Source organism: Syzygium oleosum, unplaced genomic scaffold, assembly GCF_021117445.2.
Source record: "Syzygium oleosum isolate NSW1041296 unplaced genomic scaffold, Sole_v2.1 Sole_v2.04, whole genome shotgun sequence".
Taxonomy (NCBI): Eukaryota; Viridiplantae; Streptophyta; class Magnoliopsida; order Myrtales; family Myrtaceae; genus Syzygium; species Syzygium oleosum.
The window spans coordinates 2,066,847-2,085,527 of NW_026607488.1; the positions used below are offsets into that span (position 1 = coordinate 2,066,847).

General features: G+C 38.9%; 2 protein-coding genes across 4 annotated transcripts; both read left to right on the forward strand.

Annotated features, from left to right (window-relative positions):
• The first annotated feature begins 7,316 nt into the window (after positions 1-7,316).
• Positions 7,317-10,068, forward strand: LOC115665003 (uncharacterized). Of its 3 annotated transcripts, none has more exons than XM_056310531.1 (4): positions 7,317-7,443; positions 7,985-8,478; positions 8,613-8,739; positions 9,535-10,068. In XM_056310531.1, exons 2-4 carry the CDS (start codon positions 8,123-8,125, stop codon positions 9,574-9,576), a joined length of 525 nt encoding a protein of 174 aa, XP_056166506.1. In that variant the 5' UTR covers positions 7,317-7,443; positions 7,985-8,122; the 3' UTR covers positions 9,577-10,068. The 3 variants fall into 3 exon arrangements, with proteins under 3 accessions (XP_056166506.1, XP_056166504.1, XP_056166505.1); XM_056310529.1 differs by having other exon boundaries at positions 7,318-7,443; positions 9,234-10,068; XM_056310530.1 differs by having other exon boundaries at positions 7,321-7,429; positions 9,234-10,068.
• A 7,796-nt stretch (positions 10,069-17,864) lies between these two features.
• Positions 17,865-18,179, forward strand: LOC115688203 (germin-like protein subfamily 3 member 3). The gene has a single exon (XM_056310731.1). It carries the CDS (start codon positions 17,865-17,867, stop codon positions 18,177-18,179), a length of 315 nt encoding a protein of 104 aa, XP_056166706.1.
• Positions 18,180-18,681: the final 502 nt, after the last annotated feature.

Genomic DNA, 18,681 nt, shown 5'->3' on the forward strand with positions numbered 1-18,681 from the left:
AAATTTGTCGCTCATTTGCGATAAAAAAAAAATTTGTCGCTAATTAGCGACGGAATTTGCGACGAAAAAAAAGTTCATCGTTAATTTGCGATGAAAAAAAAATTCATCTAAAATTAGCGACGGAATTTGTGACGAAAAAAAAATTTCGTCGCTAATTAGCGACGAAAAAAAAATTTGTCGCAAATTAGCTACAGAAAACACATTCGTTGCTAATTTGGGCCAATTTTTTTTCGTCGCAAATTAGTGACGGAAAAAAATTTGTCGCTAAATTAATGACGGAATTTGCAACAAAAATAAAATTCGTCGCTAATTTGCGACGAAAAAAAAATTCGTCGCAAATTAGCGACAGAAAAAACATTCGTCGCTAATTAGCGACAAAAAAAAATTCGCCACTAATTAGCGACGTAAAAAAAAATCGTCACTAATTAGCGACGGAATTTGCGACGAAAAACAAAATTTGTCACAAATTAACGACGGAATTTGCTACGAAAATTAAATTCGTCGTTAATTTACGACGGAATTTTCCACGAAAATATATTCGTCACTAATTTGTGACGTAACAAAAATTTCGTCGCTAATTGGCGACAAACGATATTCGTCGCTAAATTCATTGCTAAATTAGCGATGTACTTTTTTCGTCGCTAATTGTAATCTACCCACCCCTCACCCCCAATTTCTCTTTCTCTCTCACTGTTGACTCCTCATAACCCCCTACGCTGTTCTCCCTCCCTCTCCCTCTTTCGTTTCTCTCGATAAACCTCTCCACGCGCGCGCAAATCAGTCTCTGTAAAGCTTTTCTGCCGGTAAGTGTCGGGACTAATTCCGTGGCTAATTAGTGATGAAGATATTTCGTCACAAAACTATTCGTCTGTAATTTCGAAATTTTTTAATTTTTTAGACTTTTTTTCCTCTTTTTTTTTCCTATCTTCCCCCCTCCAGTTGCCGGATCGGCGAGAGGCTGAGACCGGCGAGGTCACCTCGTCGGCCATGGGCGAGGTCCAGCGACAGCCATGGTGAGGCCGCTCAACCTCGCCCAGATCTGGGGGAGGCCGAGCGGCCTCGCCATGGCTGCCGGTTGACCTCGCCCTCACCCACAGATTTGGGCGACGGCGAGGTCGACCGGCAGCCATGGTGAGGCCGCTCAACCTCCCCCAGATCCGGGCAAGGTCGAACAGCATCGCCATGGCCACTCGACCTCGCCATGGCCGGACCTTGCCGTTGCCCAGATCTAGGGCGACGGCGAGGTCGAGCGACCATGGCAAAGCCGCTTGACCTGGCCTCGCCCGGCGCCCGGCGAGGCCGGCTGGCCGGTTCGCTCGGCTCGGATGACGCCCGGTCGCCGGTCCGGCGACCGGATATAGGGCAAAAAAAAAATTTGAAAAAAAAAATTTGTTAAGTAATTTTTCTTTTTTTTAGGTACGTGTCCATTTGAAGGTCTCACAATCCAAGTGAACGTTGCAATTCTCATCAAATTGACCATATTATACCACAAAGATTTCAGTCAATTCTCATCAAATTGACCACGTTGCAATCAAATAAGTCTTCTTGACGTGGTAATTTTTTCATTTTTTTCAATTTCAGAGTAATTGTTTCGTCAAAAACACAATTTTAATTTTTAGAAATTTATGGTTTTAATTAAGAATATTAAACAGTAGAACAGTAGATATGATATTTTTAATATTTTATGAGATATTTTAATTTTTATACCGACACAATGCAAAGGGATAGGGCTTGGATATATAATAAGAACTTATCTAGATGTCGAGGATTGACCGATGAGTTTCGTACTGGGTTGGAACTATTTTTGGACTTTGCTAGTAGTAAATTTGAGTTCATGGATGGAAATAAGTTAAGGTATCCGTATAAAAAGTGCAGTAATGATAAATTTTATGTGTTTGATAAAGTTAGATAACATCTTTGTAGGTTTGGGTTTACTCCGAACTACTATAATTGGACTTGCCATGATGAACAATTTATATCTGATGAAGGATATCAAAGAAGTGATCAATTTTTAGTTCGGAAAGAATGTAGCTATTATAACCAATTGAACACATACCAGAGGATAGTGATTGATGCAGGTGGTCAGAATTTTGTTTCAGAATCGAACCATGCAAGTACTAGTTTTACTCCTACACTTGAACAAGTGGGTACTAGTCATGCATCACAATTGGAAGAGATAGGAGTAACAGGTTTTGATGAGAATGTGTGTAATGGAACTTTTCCATCTAATCAGTTCTGGGAAGTGTTGAAAGCAGCAGATGAACCTTTATGGGCAGGTTGTGACAACCACACTAAGTTATCAGTGACATCAAAACTGTTAAATATCAAGGCAGAGCATAATGTGTCTGAGAACTGCTTCAACTCTTTTGTTGACGTAATGCGGGAAATAATGCCTCGTGATAATATCGTACTAAGTGATTTTTACAATATGAAGAAGCTAGTACATAACTTAAGTCTTTTAGTTGTAAGGATTGATGTATGTAGTAGGGTTGTAAGTTATATTGGAGAGCTGACAAAAATGCAGAATCTTGTAAATTCTGTAGCCAACTTAGGTACAAGATTAACATGAGGCAGGGTCGTAATCAGAAACGTAGACCATGCAAGCAAATGTTTTATCTGCCCTTAATCCTCAGATTGCAAAGGCTTTATGTGTCTCAAGGCACTGCTGAACACATGACTTGATATGCAAATCATGAAACAGAAGATAGTCTAACGTGTCATCTTTCAGATGCAGAGGCATGGAAACATTTTGATAGAATATACCATGAGTTTGCGATAGAACCTCGAAACATCATGTTAAGTCTATGTACTGATGGATTTACCCTATTTGGGAAATCAGGAAAAAGTTATTCATGTTGGTCAGTTATCTTAACTCCGTACAATCTTCCACCTAGTATGTGCATGAAGACACCTTATATGTTTTTGACATTGATCATGACTGGCCCACAAAATCCAAAAAAGTTGATAGATATTTATATGCAACCATTGATTGAAGAGTTACAACGGCTATGGGATGAAGGTGTCCTTACATATGATATTTCTGTTGATCAAACATTTGTAATGAAGGCTGCTCTTCTTTGGACGATAAATGACTTTTCAGCTTATGGAATGTTATATGGATGGAGTATAGCTGGGATCTTAGGATGTCCGATATATTTGGAGAGATCAAAGTCATTTAGATTAAGACATGGTAAGAAGCCCAGCTATTTTGACTGTCACAGACAATTTTTGTCGATAAATCATACATTCAGAAGGAATAAAAAAGAGTTCATCAAGAATAGGATTGAAAGAACACCTCCACCATTGAGGTTGACCGGTGATCAAATTTGGGAGCGAGTGTAGGACTTTCCAACTGTTGTTGAAAACCCTCATGGCATAACTATTGCTTACGGAAGTACACATAAGTAGACTAAATGCGGTATATTTTGGGATCTACCATATTGGAAAGCCCATCTTATTCATCATAATCTTGACGTCATGCACATAGAAAAGAATATTTTCGACAATGTCATAAATACTGTGATGGATGTCACTGGAAAAACAAAAGACAACTTGAATGCAAGAAAAGATATGAGAGATATTTGTGATCAGCCAACACTAGATGTGGATGCAAGCAGCAAGGGACCAAAACCAAAAGCAGTTTATACATTGGACAAGGAGCAAAGACAGGTTATCTATCAATGGTTGAAATATGTGCGGTTTCCTAATGGATATGCTTCGAACCTCGGGAGATGTGTTGATTTGAATGAATGCAAGTTGACAGGTTTGAAGAGTCATGATTGTCATATATTTATGGAAATACTAATTTCAATAGCTTTCAAGGAACTTCTACCAAACTTTGTATGGTGCACCATTACAAAGTTAAGTAATTTCCTTCATGATATTTGCTCAACAGTATTAAAAGCATCACACATGGAAAAACTAGAGAGAGATATTCCAATTATTCTTTGCAACTTAGAAATGATATTTCTTCCATCGTTTTTTAATTCAATGGAACATCTCTTAGTTCACTTGCCTTATGAGGCCAAAGTTGCAGGTCTCGTCCAATTTCAATGGATGTATCCATTTGAGAGGTAAATTTTTTTTTAATAAATTCCAAATTACTTTATTGTATATTATGTTCCGATAAACTTCTTTCTATTGCAACTAGGTTCTTATATCATTTGAAGAAAAAAGTGAAGAATAAGGCATGTGTTGAAGCTTCAATTTGTAATGCATATATTGTGGAAGAAGTGACAACATTTATATCATATTATTTTGAGCCGCACGTGCAGTGCAAGAGGCGAAGAGCAGGAAGAAATGATGAGGACCCCATTGATCCCAATTGCAAATCATTATCTATTTTCAATTATCTTGATCGACCAAGCGGTGCATGTACGTTGCATTACTTAACAGGCGAAGAATTGCAAGCAGCCCATACATATATTTTATTAAACTGTCCAGAAGTGGAGCCATACTTCGAGTAAGTATACATTTGCAAATATATGTATTGTGTGTCAAACATTTGCTAATATATAAATGGTATTTGTTAATAGGATTTTTCAAACCTCAATGTATGAACTACCACCAAATGAGTTTGACTGTATGTACGATAAAGAATTTGCAGCATTATTCAAAACATATGTAAGTTGCCTATGGACCAAAACCAAGTTATTAATATTTTATACATAATTTTTTAAAATATATATTATTGACTTTGCGACTGTGACCTTAGGTTCACAGTAATCATGATCAAGTTGAAGAGCAAGGATTGCTATATCATCTGTCATGGGATCCAAAGTCAAGAGTACAAAGCTGGCCAGCATATTTCATAAACGGGTATAGTTTTCACATTCAAGAATATGGAATAGGAAAAGCCACAATGAATAGTGGTGTGTGTGTTCGGTCATCCAATGGTGGCAGTTCAAAAGATGATTTTTATGGCTTGTTGGATGAAATCATAGAGATAGAGTACCATGGACCATTAATGCGGATTGTGTTATTTAAGTGCATGTGGTTCGACCCCGTGAAAGGAATGAAGGTGCATACGAAGTTTAATTTGGTTGAAATAAATCACAAGAAAAGATATATGAAATATGAACCATTTGTCTTGGCACAATAAGCAATTCAAGTATATTATGCATTATATCTTAGTTTGAAATGTGACAAAGCTGATTGGTGGGCTGTATGTAAAATCAAAGCACGAAGAAAAATCGAGGAACACTGGAAGAATACAGCATATCAACAAGAGGAAGTCTGTAATGCGATTGAAACTGAGGAATATAACATTCCAACTTTATGAGATCCATGTGGAGCAATGGTAGATGTGGATGCAACTGAAATTCGCAAATCAAATCTAGAAGGTGTTGCAGAATCTGATTTTGAAACAGAGGATGAATATGAAGATCAAGACGAAAACGAAGCTGAAGATGAAGATGAAGATGAAGACGAAGATGAAGACGAAGACGAAGACGAAGACGAAGACGAAGATGAAAACGAAGGTGAATATTAAGATTATGATTTTTGAGACTTTATTAATTATGTGTAATTATTATTATTATTGTGACATGTGAGTTATTGTTGTTGTCATAACTATTGTTGTTGTTATTATTATTATTATCATTATTATTGTTATTATTATTATTTATTTGATGAATTGCTAATATGAAAGGCCGTCCCTAATTTCGTTGCTAATTGGCGACAAACATAATTTCGTCGCAAAATTAGCGATGACATTGGCGACAATTTTTATTTGCTTAATTTTTAATATAATAGGTCGTCTCTAATTTCGTCGCTGATTTGCGTCGTCGCTAATTTCGTTGCAAAATTACACTACAAAAAACCAAGGATTTAGCCGTGGAAATAGCGAAGAATGCCAATTCGTCGCTAATATGCGACGGAAATAGCAACGAACGCGACTATTTTTATAGTTCGTTGCTGATTTCGTCGCTAATTTGCTACGGAAATAGCGACGAAAGTAACTTTCGCGGGACGTTTTCGACTATTTTATTTTCGTCGCTAATTCCGTCGATAATTAGCGATGGATTTAGCGACGAAATTAACTTTCGCTACCGTTTTTAAAATCCGTCCCTAAATCCATCTGTAATTAGCGACGAATTTTAATCCGTCCCTAATATGCGACGGATTGAACTTAAAAATACTATTTGTGAAATCCGTCACTAAATCCGTCGCTAATTAGCGACAGATTGAACTTAAAAATAGTGTTAAATATGTCTTGAATTTTATGTACTCGGTCCGGTTCATCACCCAACCTGACATATTTTTTGTGCGACCCAAAAGTGGAGAAAAAAATTGAGATTTAGTTCGTGATGCGGAGGGTTTGGGGAGTCCTATTTATACTGCGGCTAGATTTTTTTTTCATTGATTAAGAGAGATTTTCGCGTTTTTTATCCAACAAATAGTATTTGTAAAATCGGTCCCTAAATCAATTGCTAATTAGCGACGAATTTTAATCCGTCGCTAATTAGCAACGGATTTAGCGATGGATTGAACTTTAAAACAGTATTTGTGAAATCCGTCGCCAAATCCATCGCTAATTAGCGACGGATTGAACTTAAAAATACTATTTGTGAAATTTGTCCCTAAATCAATCGCTAATTAGCGACGAATTTTAATCCATCGCTAATTAGCGATGGATTGAACTTTAAATAGTATTTGTGAAATCCGTCGCTAATTAGCGACGAATTTTATTCCATCGCTAATTAGCGACGGATTTCACTTTCGCGGCAGACGGGTTACTTTTTACAAATCCGTTGCGAAATCCATCGCTAATTAGCGACGGATTTAGCAACGGATTGAACTTAAAATAGTATTTGTGAATTCCATCCCTAAATCCATCGCTAATTAGCGATGACTTTTAATTCGTCACTAATTAGTGACGGATTTAGCGACGGATTTAACTTTCGCAACAGACGAGTTACCTTTTAAAAATCCGTCGCTAAATCCATCGCTAATTAGCGACGAAATTATTACAATCCGTTGCTAATTTTAGCGACGGATTTAGCAACGGAATTAAACTTTTGCGAAAATCCGTCGCTCATTGCCGAAACGGCATCGTCTTGATTTGAGGTACAATTAGGGCTTTCTCTCGCCATTCTCTCTCTGTCGATCAATTCTTGTTCTCTCTCTCTCTTGACGGTTCCTCCGACGATTTGGCGTTCTCTTTCTTCAGATTTGGCGTTCTTCACATTGAATTCTAAGGAGGAGTAAGTTCCTGCTCTTTACCCTTGTTCTTCAAAGTATTTGTTTCTGTTGATATGGGTGGCATCCTCCTACGTGAACTGGTCGATCTTTTGTCATTTCTCAGTTTTTTCCATTTTTTCATGCAGCTAGGTAGATGAAGTCATTCCTGATGCTCCATGGGTGATCACACCAAAGTTCCTGGACAAGCACCAAATCAACTATATTGCACACGACTCTCTTCCATAAGGTTAATCAGCCCGAGTAAATGTTGTTGATTGCTTGAAACTTGTCTAGACAAATCTCGCATCCGTGAAGTGTTCAATCCTTGTTTTTCTTTAGTCGTTCACGTCTTTCCCCATCTAATGGGACTCGCCCATCAATGTAGATGCATGATATCCTTTATTAGTAATGGCTGTGCAGTTCCTTCTAAGATTTTCTGTGCTAAGTTTTCTGTCAAATAATCGAATATGCCATGAACCTAGTTTTCACAGAATTTTTGTACATCCAGTTCTTCTAATGATTAACTTCTAATTCCTTGAAAGCCTGATTATCTTAAACGGTTAGGAATATCAATTGTAACTTCCCTAACAACTATTTGTTTTTTTTCCAAGATGAATAGGCTTTTTCCTACCTTGAATCGGTCAAATGTGATTTCTGAGTTTTGCCATGTGAAGTCATGTACTACTTAATGGATGCCTCAATCTCAGAATCATGCTATAGGATTAGAGGGGTGAAGCAGACAATATGTTCTTTTCACATCCTATAATTTCAAGAATGTGAGATTGTCTTGAAACTTTCGTAGGTTGCATCTGATATCAATCCATGAGACCATAAGAACTCCGCCCGTGAGTTGAAATCAGTGTTGAACTCAAGAAGCGGATTTCCTATCTACAAAGTTTGTTTCGTTTTCTCAAATTTATCTCTTGCTCTCTGAAACAAAATGGTAAGCTTCATGATGTATGTCATTATGTGTTCATGTTTTTTAAGATATTTGTCTAACCTTTCTACTTGTCAGTATAAATGTGGACATCACATGCATGGTTCAGTTTCACAAAGAAGAGCAGTGCCTTCCCCTTCCTCGTCCTCATCCCCGTCCTTTTCCTCTTCCCCTGCCATTTCATGTTTCCCTCAACCACTACATGCTGATGGACAACATGGACACATTGGCCCTTCTTCCGACCCTCAAGAACATATTGGTCCTTCAGTTCCACCTTCTTCTTCAGTGCAACACTCGAATGATGAGGGAAACACAAGTGAAGAAGATAGCCGACTCATGATATGCCCATATGGAGATTCGTAAGTACTTCATTTTTTTTAATTATGTGTTATTTAGAGTTTTAGATTTCAGTCAACTGAATTGTCCATATTGCAAATTATCCGTATGCTTCATTGTTCAATTGTCCATATCGTTCTTTCTAACATGTTTGCAGATTCACGGATGCTACGTATGTTGTGAGGCAACTTAAAAAAATAGTCAATAACTCTTGGAGGGGGCAGTATATTAGTTATAACAGCGCTCCAAAAGAAGTAAAGGGTTTGTGGTGGAATGAGTTCAAGGTAAGTTTTGTTCTTGTAGGTGTTTCTAGTGGCCGTGTTAGGGAAGTCCCACATTAAGTAGTAATGGATATGAACTTCAGAAAATCCATTGCCGAATTGTCTGGTGCATGGTAATAACTTTCAGTTGTTTTTCTATTAATGCAACGGAAGTTCAGGTTGGATGAAATGGAAGAAGATGAAGTTAAAAGAATTTTTAAGAAAAAAGTCGGTGATCACATACGAAATATGATGAACAAAGCAAAGATAAGTCAAGTAAAGCCTGATTTTATTACGGTGACAATTGGACCGAAATTAAGAGAAATTGGGAAACTGAAAAGAATAAGCAAATGAGTGAACAGAATAAGAAGAATCGAGCTTCTAGTTCTAGTGAAGGGTCTGTTACATATGCTGGGGGCTCTATCAACATCGGGGAGCATAAAAAAAGAATGGTAAGTTTGTTGAATATGTTGTAAGTTAATTTAATTCAATTACTCATTTATGTTTATATTTTGTAGGCAAATGAATTGGGGATGGAACCGACATATACAGCTACATTTGAACGCATATTTCAAAAAAAAGATAAGACATGAACTGGCGATCGAGCAAAAGCTAATAAGGTACGTAAGTTTATGGAAACTAGAATGAAAATCATGAATGCTTTTAATATTTATTGTAGTTATATATATGAAGTTGTTTTATTTTTATATATATTGTTAATGCAGGAAAAATATGATGAACTTTTAATGAGTAGTGGTAGTGGTAGTGGTAGTGGTAGTGGTAGTGGTGGTGATGGTGTTGCTGCGTCTGAGCCATCAGTTGACAGTATGGCATTATGGGTGGAGGCATCGGGTGGGATGAAATAAGGAAAAATATTTGGGATGGGATCCTTGTCAAGGGTATACACAACGCAAGCTGCTACAACTTCATCCTCCAATGCGGCTGTTTCGAGGAGGACACGACTTGAGGAGCAAATAACCCAAAAATTGAGCCAACTGAAACATTTACTTGTAGAGAAGGTCGAAGAAATAAGAGTGGTCAAACAACAAATGCAATTGATCTTGCGACACCTCAACCTCGATCACGATGAGGTTCCTCCTGTACCTCCGACTAATCCAATAGGTGATGGGCACAATGATGAGCGATATGATGATGATGACATTGCTGATGGTGATGATGATTTTCTCGGTCCTTAGTCCTTGCTAGTTAAAATTTCCATTTTTAAGCACTAAATTTTGAGCATTGTGTATTTCATCATCATATCATTATGTATTTAAGCACTAAATTTTGATGTTATTAAGTGCTTCATCATTGTCAAATATAAATTCTAGAAATTAATTTTGCTATTAATTATATTTAAATTCTAAATCGTCCCTAAACAACATTCGTCGTTAACTTTTCGCTAAAAGAATTAATAAAAATTCGTCGCTAAATTCGTTCCGGAACGATGTTCGTGGCAAAAGTAAAAAAATTTCGTGGCAAATTAGTGACGAATTTTGCGACGAAAAATTAGCGACAAATTTTGCGACGAATTTCGTGACGGAAAATTAACGACGAATTTTGCGACAAAAAATTAGCGACGAATTTTGTCACGAATAAATTTCGTGGCTAATTAGCAACGAATTTTGTGACGAATAATTAGCGATGAATTTTGCGATGAATATTTTTCGTCGCAATTTAGCGACGGAAATTGAAAAAATTTGTCGCTAAATTTTGCAACGCCGAATTGGCGACGAAATTTTTTTTGTCGCAAATTCGTTTAGCGATGAATTTTTCCATTTTTTTCGTGGCAAAATTTGTCGCTAAAAACTACTTTTTTTGTAGTGTACTTTCTCTTTTCGAATCGTTCACATTTCACGCAAGGAACCAACACTCGTACCATTCTCTTTTCCTGAACGGCAATTTCATTTTATAATTCTATGACATCGACAAATTAATGCAACTTCCTTTTCTTTACAGAACTGCAAATTTGGAAATCTTACGAAAAGAAGATACAAGTGTCGCATAATTAGTTTTTCCTTTTCTTCCACCATCCGCTGCTTTGCAAATAACACAATTCAATGGATCTTTATTCAATGCACTAGTGATGCAGAAATTTCTTTACATGAGCAGGTTATACACCTTTTATTTTTAACATGTAGATATACTCCATAAGTAGATTTTTCTTTCCATTCTAAGACCGCTTGAGTAAAAAGGTATTGTACACTTATAGTGTCCATAATATAAATCCTGTTTCGATGGCCTTTTATTTTGTACAATCACGGTGTAAAGTTTTCTTCAGACATATAGGTTTTGGATAAGAGACAAGACATCGGCACGAAAGAGATAAGAGATAAGAGAGAGAGGGCGGTTCATATTTGAGCTTTTCTGCATGGACTGATAATAGAGTAAAACATCTCGACTCGGTCGTAATGACACCCTGGTAAAATTATGAAAGGGTGGTTTTTTTTTGGTGAAAAAGAGTCGTATTATTTTGTCCACCGAATTCGGACCAGGTTAGTCCTTTTTCTTTTGTGTCTAGTGGGGCTCAGTAGTTGCCTACGGATATGCGGCTCTGCGGGCAAGGTGCGAACTGGCAAACCCCGGCCAGAAAAAAAAAAAAAAAAGGTGTTCTATGGTTAATAGTAACAAGGAAAGGGCGCAAAAGTAGGAAAAATGAATAAATTAACGAAGAAAGAAGAAGACTGATGGAGCTTAGTATAGAACGTAATTTAAATTATCATAGGATGAAAAAGCTTCAATTCGAATTTATAATCAATGGTTGAGATTTTTGTAAAAACATACTTTTGTGGATCTTTGTAAATTGCCATTTTAACCACTGTTTAAAATACATGGTTATCGTTACCTAATTTTCAATTATGGATATTTTTGAAATTTCGGGTCGCAGCCAAGAATGGTATTAGATTTACTTTTATAATGTAGAGATGGTGCACTGTCAAAACAGTGAGGTGTTGATGGTTTCGAACAAAGGGAAAATTTCATTGGACAAGTGAAAGAAGGCCTTGCCCATCTTTGGTAATTATGGTTGAATATCTAAAAAAACAACTTAGATCAACCTGTGCAACCTAAAAATCTAACTTGAATAGTTTTCGTTCCTACATTTGGCAATTTAATTTTTACTGGGAACATGTTTTCCTCCATTGTTGGTCAGAAAAAATTACCTCCAATCAGTTCATGTGGGTTACACTCTTGAATGTTACCAATACATAACCCTAAAATATAACAAAAAAACAAATAAAAGAAACAGAGAAAACCAAAATCAGCCCACCCCCTCTCTTTCTTCCTTTCTTTCTACTTGTTCAACCAGGCTGCTGCACTATCACCACACTCCACCTCGCCGTCTCCGGCGATCTACCTCGCTGCATCCACTAGCATCTCTACTGTGGTCCCGTTCACCATGAGCGAACCGTTGCTGACCGAGCACTGGTGGAAACAGAGGTGGTAGAGAAAGGCGGGCTCGGAAGAACAACTTTAATGAACTGAGGCAATTTCTCTATTTTCAAAAAAAGGAACTATCAATTAACTCATATATATATATATATATATATATCATCATCATCATCATCATCATCATCATTATTTAAATGGAGATATAAGATATTGTAATCGGGTTAATGTGTAAGGACCTCGGCCCCACCACGCTTCCACACTAAGTCCTCACGGCTTTAAAACGCGTTACACAAAGGTTAGGGGCCAAGCCTTATAAGCAATCCCAGGACTCCCCCCCTAAGCGATGTGAGACAGAGACATGCCCCCCTTGCCATCCTAGAAGCACCATTTGTAAGGACCCGGGGTCTACACTGTGTAATATTGTCCGCTTTGGGCCCACTGACCCTCACGGCTTTAAAACGCGTTATACAGGATAGGCCACCCAGGCCTTATAAGCAACCCCAGGACTCCCTCCCTAAGCGATGTGGGACAGAGAGATGCCCCTCCCTTGCCATCCTAGAAGCCTGCCAGGAGCCGCTCCTTGTCCAGGCCCTCTGGCCCCGGCGACCACTCCCCGCCCTCGTCGGACCGGGTTGTTACTTGAAGGAGGGGAGAATGTAACGACCCGGTCCGACGAGGGCGGGGAGTGGTCGCCGGGGCCAGAGGGCCTGGACAAGGAGCGGCTCCTGGCAGGCTTCTAGGATGGCAAGGGGGGCATGTCTCTGTCCCACATCGCTTAGGGGGGAGTCCTGGGATTGCTTATAAGGCTTGGCCCCTAACCTTTGTGTAATGCGTTTTAAAGCCGTGAGGACTTAGTGTCCAAAGCGGACAATATTACACAAGGAGTGGCGCAGTGAAAGCGTGGTGGGGCCGAGGTCCTTACAAATGGTATCAGAGCCGACTCCCGACCGCGTGTGGGGCCACAGCGAGGACGCTGTGCTCGAAGGAGGGGAGAATGTAACGACCCGGTCCGACGAGGGCGGGGAGTGGTCGCCGGGGCCAGAGGGCCTGGATAAGGAGCGGCTCCTGGCAGGCTTCTAGGATGGCAAGGGGGGGCATCTCTCTGTCCCACATCGCTTAGGGGGGAGTCCTGGGGTTGCTTATAAGGCCTGGGTGGCCTATCCTGTGTAACGCGTTTTAAAGCCGTGAGGGTCAGTGGGCCCAAAGCGGACAATATTACACAGTGTAGACCCCGGGTCCTTACATAATGAAACCAAAGGTGCTGAATGTTTACCAATTATCCATCGTATGTAATCATTTTTTGAAACAATTGAGTTCCTATATTATGTACTTTTTTATCCATTAGCTAATGAAAATCAAAGGCTCTGAGTTTTTACCAATCATTTGATGTCGTTCTTAAACTCTTTTTATTGATTCGATTTCTGAATTATATGTTTTTCTTGTTCATGTTAGTCTTATATTAAAAAAATAAGTGAAAATGCCGAAGTGGTAATCGAGTTATTACTATATGTCAAGTTGACACCCTATGTGGCTACTAAAAAGGAAAAATTACCAAAAATATTTTAAACCTATTGCACTTGTACCGATTTTGTCATAAACCTTTTAACAATTTGCCAATATAGTCCATTTGGCCAATTTTGACCGAAAATTGATGATGTGAATGCCGGCTATTTTAAGTGGCACTGCCAATGCTAGTATGGAAATTTTCTTTTCTTTTCTTATTCTATTTGTTTCTTTATAAGTATTCTTGCCACCTCTTAGTCGTTTGATACAGAGACAGTTGTATGATTGTATCCTGCAATTCATGTGTGAGGCCCACCAACACGTGAGAAATGCTAAAAACATACTATAATATATATAGTTAAATTATGCACAAATGATTGTCTCGTATGGCAATCTTTTTCAAAGACGAAGTAGCTCATCTTAGCTAGTTAGGTTGCTCTTCAGCCGACGAAATTCTTTATTGATTGATTTCGTGGGTCTAATAGAATGTGAGTGAAAACCTGAGTGATTGATCCAAATATTAAATTATCTATACTTGCTACTTGCTAGCATGGAGATTCCAACATGCGCCAATCGCACATCATTCTCAACACATGAAAAAACTGATTCATTAGCACTAATTTCTCCATCCTACCCAAGAACCCTCCTACTCTTCATTGAACCCACCGAAGAAATTTCTTGAACATTGACAAGAATTTGCGGGTCAAAGTTCACAACGGTCCTCTACTCCCTATTGCTGACCCAGCCTCAGTGCACCTCCCCATCGCGCCCATCACCCATCTTCAATGCTTGGCTCCTACTGTCATATCTCTGTGTATGTATAACTGACTAAGCCCCCATGGATGAGAGAGAGATGTTGCTACCTTGCCTAAGGTGTTCTCAAGAGGAGCGGGACTAACGATTCTTCGCACGGGAACGGGGGTCCCTCTAATCGAGGTGCTCGCTCTCGTTCGGAGCGAGTTCTCCCAAACCATAACCGATCGCGACGTTTGAAGGATTCAATTGATTAATAATTTTTTTTATCTAATCGGAGTCGCTACTTATCTCTTTGGCACCGGTCAGGAGCCAAGTGAAGTGCGGGAGGACTCTTCACTTCCTACAAACTGAGATTCTAAGGTCGTAGACATGATTACACCAATTGTCTAATTAACACGCTTTCGGTACCGATTCTCGATCTTTCAAAGATGTAGTTCATGCAACCTTCGCTCATGTTATTATCCTACGCCACCAAATGATATCCATGCATAGGTGTGCAATCAATTAATTAAGCAATCACAATGAATGCGATAAAGACAAAGTGTGAAAAGATAAAACTAATACGATGTCAGGCAAAAGATATACATGGCCTCGTCCTGGGGCATAAACCCCAGTGAGCTAAATCCAAAATCTATTCTACGTCTATTTCTAAACTAAATGATTGCTATTATTCTTTTTAGAGAAGTAAGTAATATCCACTAAACACTAAGTGTAATAGAAAAGCATCGTAACATGAATCAGATCTAATCTCTAAAATGCAATTCATGGAAATCAACCGCTACTCAGCTATACAATCATTAACCAGGAAAACAACATGCACGCCCGAATTGACTAGTCAAAGCTCTCACGGGATACTACCTTTGATCACATACTGAACATATAGGACGTATGTGATGTAACTACATTTATCATGAGATGCAATCTATAATAAGACTACAACTGAACATGCTTATACTAATGCAAACAATTTCTATTCATGAAAAGATTATCGACACGCCCCAAATGGCTTAGATGTGTATGAAAACATTTATTCATGAAAATTCCACTCTTTTTTAGATGTAGCAATTATCTTGATGCATACAAAATCAACGGAAAAGTAACACAAGGGATAACTAAAAAGTGAATGAAATGGCCCATCTTGAAAGATGAGGTAGAGACGGAGCAAGTATTTACTTATTTCACAGATAGAACTTCTCTATCTTGTTTTATTTTATTATTTTGTATCCACCACACTCTTAATGTCCATACTAACACCTCAAGAACATAATCCAATCTCTGAACTTGTTTTGTATGATTCAAGGCATTTGTCCCGTGGAAGATGAATGATCTGGAAGTCATTTTCCTAAAAATGATCACTTGTATCGCTTACGAAAATGAATAAACGAAGAATATATTCATTGTCCACAAAAATATTTAGACATAAATTATTGTCGATATTGAAAATATCTTTCATTGACTAATTATTTCATGCAATACAAATTATCATTTTTAGAAAAATATTTTTCAAATCATTCATTTTTTAAAAAACAAATAGAGCCTAAAAGCATTTGAACAATGGTCTCCTCGTACCGAGTTGTTACACCTCTGAATTTTTCAGTCACGAGCATGACACTAAAGGCTCCAATAATGTAGTTAACTTTAGTAATGACAGAAACGCACTAAACTAGAACAGAACAAAATGAAAGAGGAAATCTGGACAGCAAGTACTTGGCATGCACGAACAACACATCAATGACGCAATTACGCAATTACACATACCAGGACATACGAAGAGCAAGCACGGACACAAAAGACATAATCCGTAGCTCAGACACATAGGTACGAATACAACACAGTGAGCACATCAGCAACTCAACGCATTCAATATGGACATACAACCGATGAGCCAACCAGTAACGCAGCGCGCTCAAAATGAATGCGCATATGATGACAAGAGCAGCAACTCAATGCCCATGCATCGTGCACTCGGTATTCAAGATAGCAGCATTCGCTCAATACACTTGCAATTTCAACAGAGAACTACCCAGCAGCATTCTCATAATAAGTTTGCAATTCGGCACGACAAACATAGATCGACATATAGAGAAGCACAAGAAGTAAGCGTGCATGGATCAAATCCATTCTCGTTCAAGAGGCCCTCAGTCAAGTTCCGGAATACTCAGTAAGATTCATCTCATGTACACACTGGATACGCATCCAATCCGAGAATGTCAACAACAAATCCTAAAATGAATAGCTACTAAATTCTGAAATGAAAGGAAACGAAACAAAAGTAAAGAATATGCGACGAAAAGAGTGAATCGATCAAGCAAAGGAAAGCTCTCGGTCAGAATCTGAATCGAGACGCACACTGATCTGGTTCGGGAATTTTATCAAACAGGTGGTCGATATTTCGGCCAAAGGATCTAGATGCTGAAATAAGAGACATGTCACTCTCTGGCTGACGGAATCGAGCACTCGGTCCCGACCTTCAGCAAAAGCAGGGCATGCTAATTTAGCTTGGCTAAGAGTAATAGCTAACCACGATTGGTGATCAAATCAGACGAGTAAAGCTTCAGGAGTTGTAGCACCAAAGACTGGAACCGGCTAACGGAGGGAGAAGGAGAATCCAGCACTTCGATGACATTAGCCAGAAAATAGGGGCAAACAGAGCACTTCTTCCTGTGGCTGCGAAGCTGGTGGTGTTGGGGAAGTGACCTGCGACTGCAATCAGTGACAGAGAGAGAGAGAGAGGGGTAAGGATTCATAGAGGAAATCGAGACAGAATCACAACTAAACGTGAGAATTCCTTCCCTATACTCTCTGCTCTGAGGTTCAAATGCGAAGAGTCTATGGTGGTCGGCGATCGGAGACGAGCGGCGGCTACCGATGGACTGGCGGTGGCCGACTATGAAGAGGGAATCGCGACGTAGAAGCTCCTGGAAATTGATAACACGAGAAAGAATTTGCTGAGCTCCGTGTATGTGTGTTCCCTCGGCTGTATTCTACGCCGCCGAATGCATATATCTTAGAAATACGTATATGCGGACTGTAGCGAGATGGGCCGAAATTTTATTTAATATTTTTTATTATTTTCATATATTTCTTATTTTTACAAAAAAGCATGGCCAATTTGCCGGCGAAAATTCAGGTGTATTAAACGGATGAGAAAGGCTGCTATATGTGTTTTTATCAAATGGATGAAAATTTGTGTAAAATTTATGAGAAAAGCCCACTATTTACATAAGGACAGGAGGAGAGATTCCTTCAATTAGAGCTAGAGATGGATCTAAGTGACAAGTAATGTATCCCATGTACTTATTGGTGATTTAGTAGTCAATTGTAGTTGAGTAAACTTCTAAAATATAACTTATATACATTCTAGTGTAGTTTGAACATTATTTGCCACTTTTAAGATAAGTTACAAATATGCTCGGCAGCTATATACTATATAGTCCCTATCGTATACAAATTGGTTGCTACCATTACTTTCGATATTGCCCCTGGCGAGGTCAATCCCGATGTACGTGCATCCGGGCACCTCGGAGGTCCTCATTGTCCTCCTAGGGTCAATCTGTGCCGGGTTCATCTCGTCGCCGGCGAACTCCGTCTACTTGAAGAACCTCAACAGAGGGGGCTATTGCACACCCAATTGGATGCTGGTAAAGGTCCAGCACTTCCCACAGTCAGCTTCAGCAGTCCGAGCCCTGGGCTTCAAATCTTTGGACTTTGCTCTCTTCGCTAATGATTTGCCCTCTGAGTTGGTGGAGGCCGCCACTTTCCTTGATGATGCTCAGGTTAAGAAGCTTAAGGGTGTTCTTGGTGGCACCGGCTAAGTGGCTTGATTTCATTTTAGTAGAGAACCCATCCATCAACAAACACCACCTTTCCAAGCCTCTTCAAAATGAAAAATGAAAAAAAAGGAAAATAATAGTTCGGATTATATGCTCGCCGCCATTAACGGCTTTCTCTGGATTTTTCATGTAAGGTTGTTTCGGGTTCGCGCGTGTTGAAGTAAGTAGTTCGAGTTCAGATTGATTATTAGTGCTTTCTAACTTGTTATCCTGTTTGGACTTTGGAGCAAATGCTTCCTCAATTTCTTGACAGCTAATGCTCATCCGCGCATTATAGATATGATTTCCAGTTGAACTGGGATCCTTTCTACTAAGGGATAAGCTAACATTCGTTGCTGCATCCATCTAAAGACGGCTTATGTCATGCCGTGTGTTTCCCCAACCAGTGAGCTGGCGAGATGGGCTTATCACATTGAACGGGTGCATCTAAGATTTTTTATTTATTTATTTTTTTTATACAATATTCGATTTGCATTAAGACTGT

What these genes read in the sequence shown, in the direction of transcription:
- LOC115665003 (XM_056310529.1), top strand. Translation starts at nt 8,123, where the DNA reads ATGGTAAGCTTCATGATGTATGTCATTATGTGTTCATGTTTTTTAAGA. An exon ending in ATATGCCCATATGGAGATTC is followed by an intron (nt 8,479 to 8,612) that starts GTAAGTACTTCA and finishes ACATGTTTGCAG; the next exon opens with ATTCACGGATGCTACGTATG. An exon ending in TGTGGTGGAATGAGTTCAAG is followed by an intron (nt 8,740 to 9,233) that starts GTAAGTTTTGTT and finishes TATATTTTGTAG; the next exon opens with GCAAATGAATTGGGGATGGA.
- LOC115688203 (XM_056310731.1), top strand. Translation starts at nt 17,865, where the DNA reads ATGTACGTGCATCCGGGCACCTCGGAGGTCCTCATTGTCCTCCTAGGG.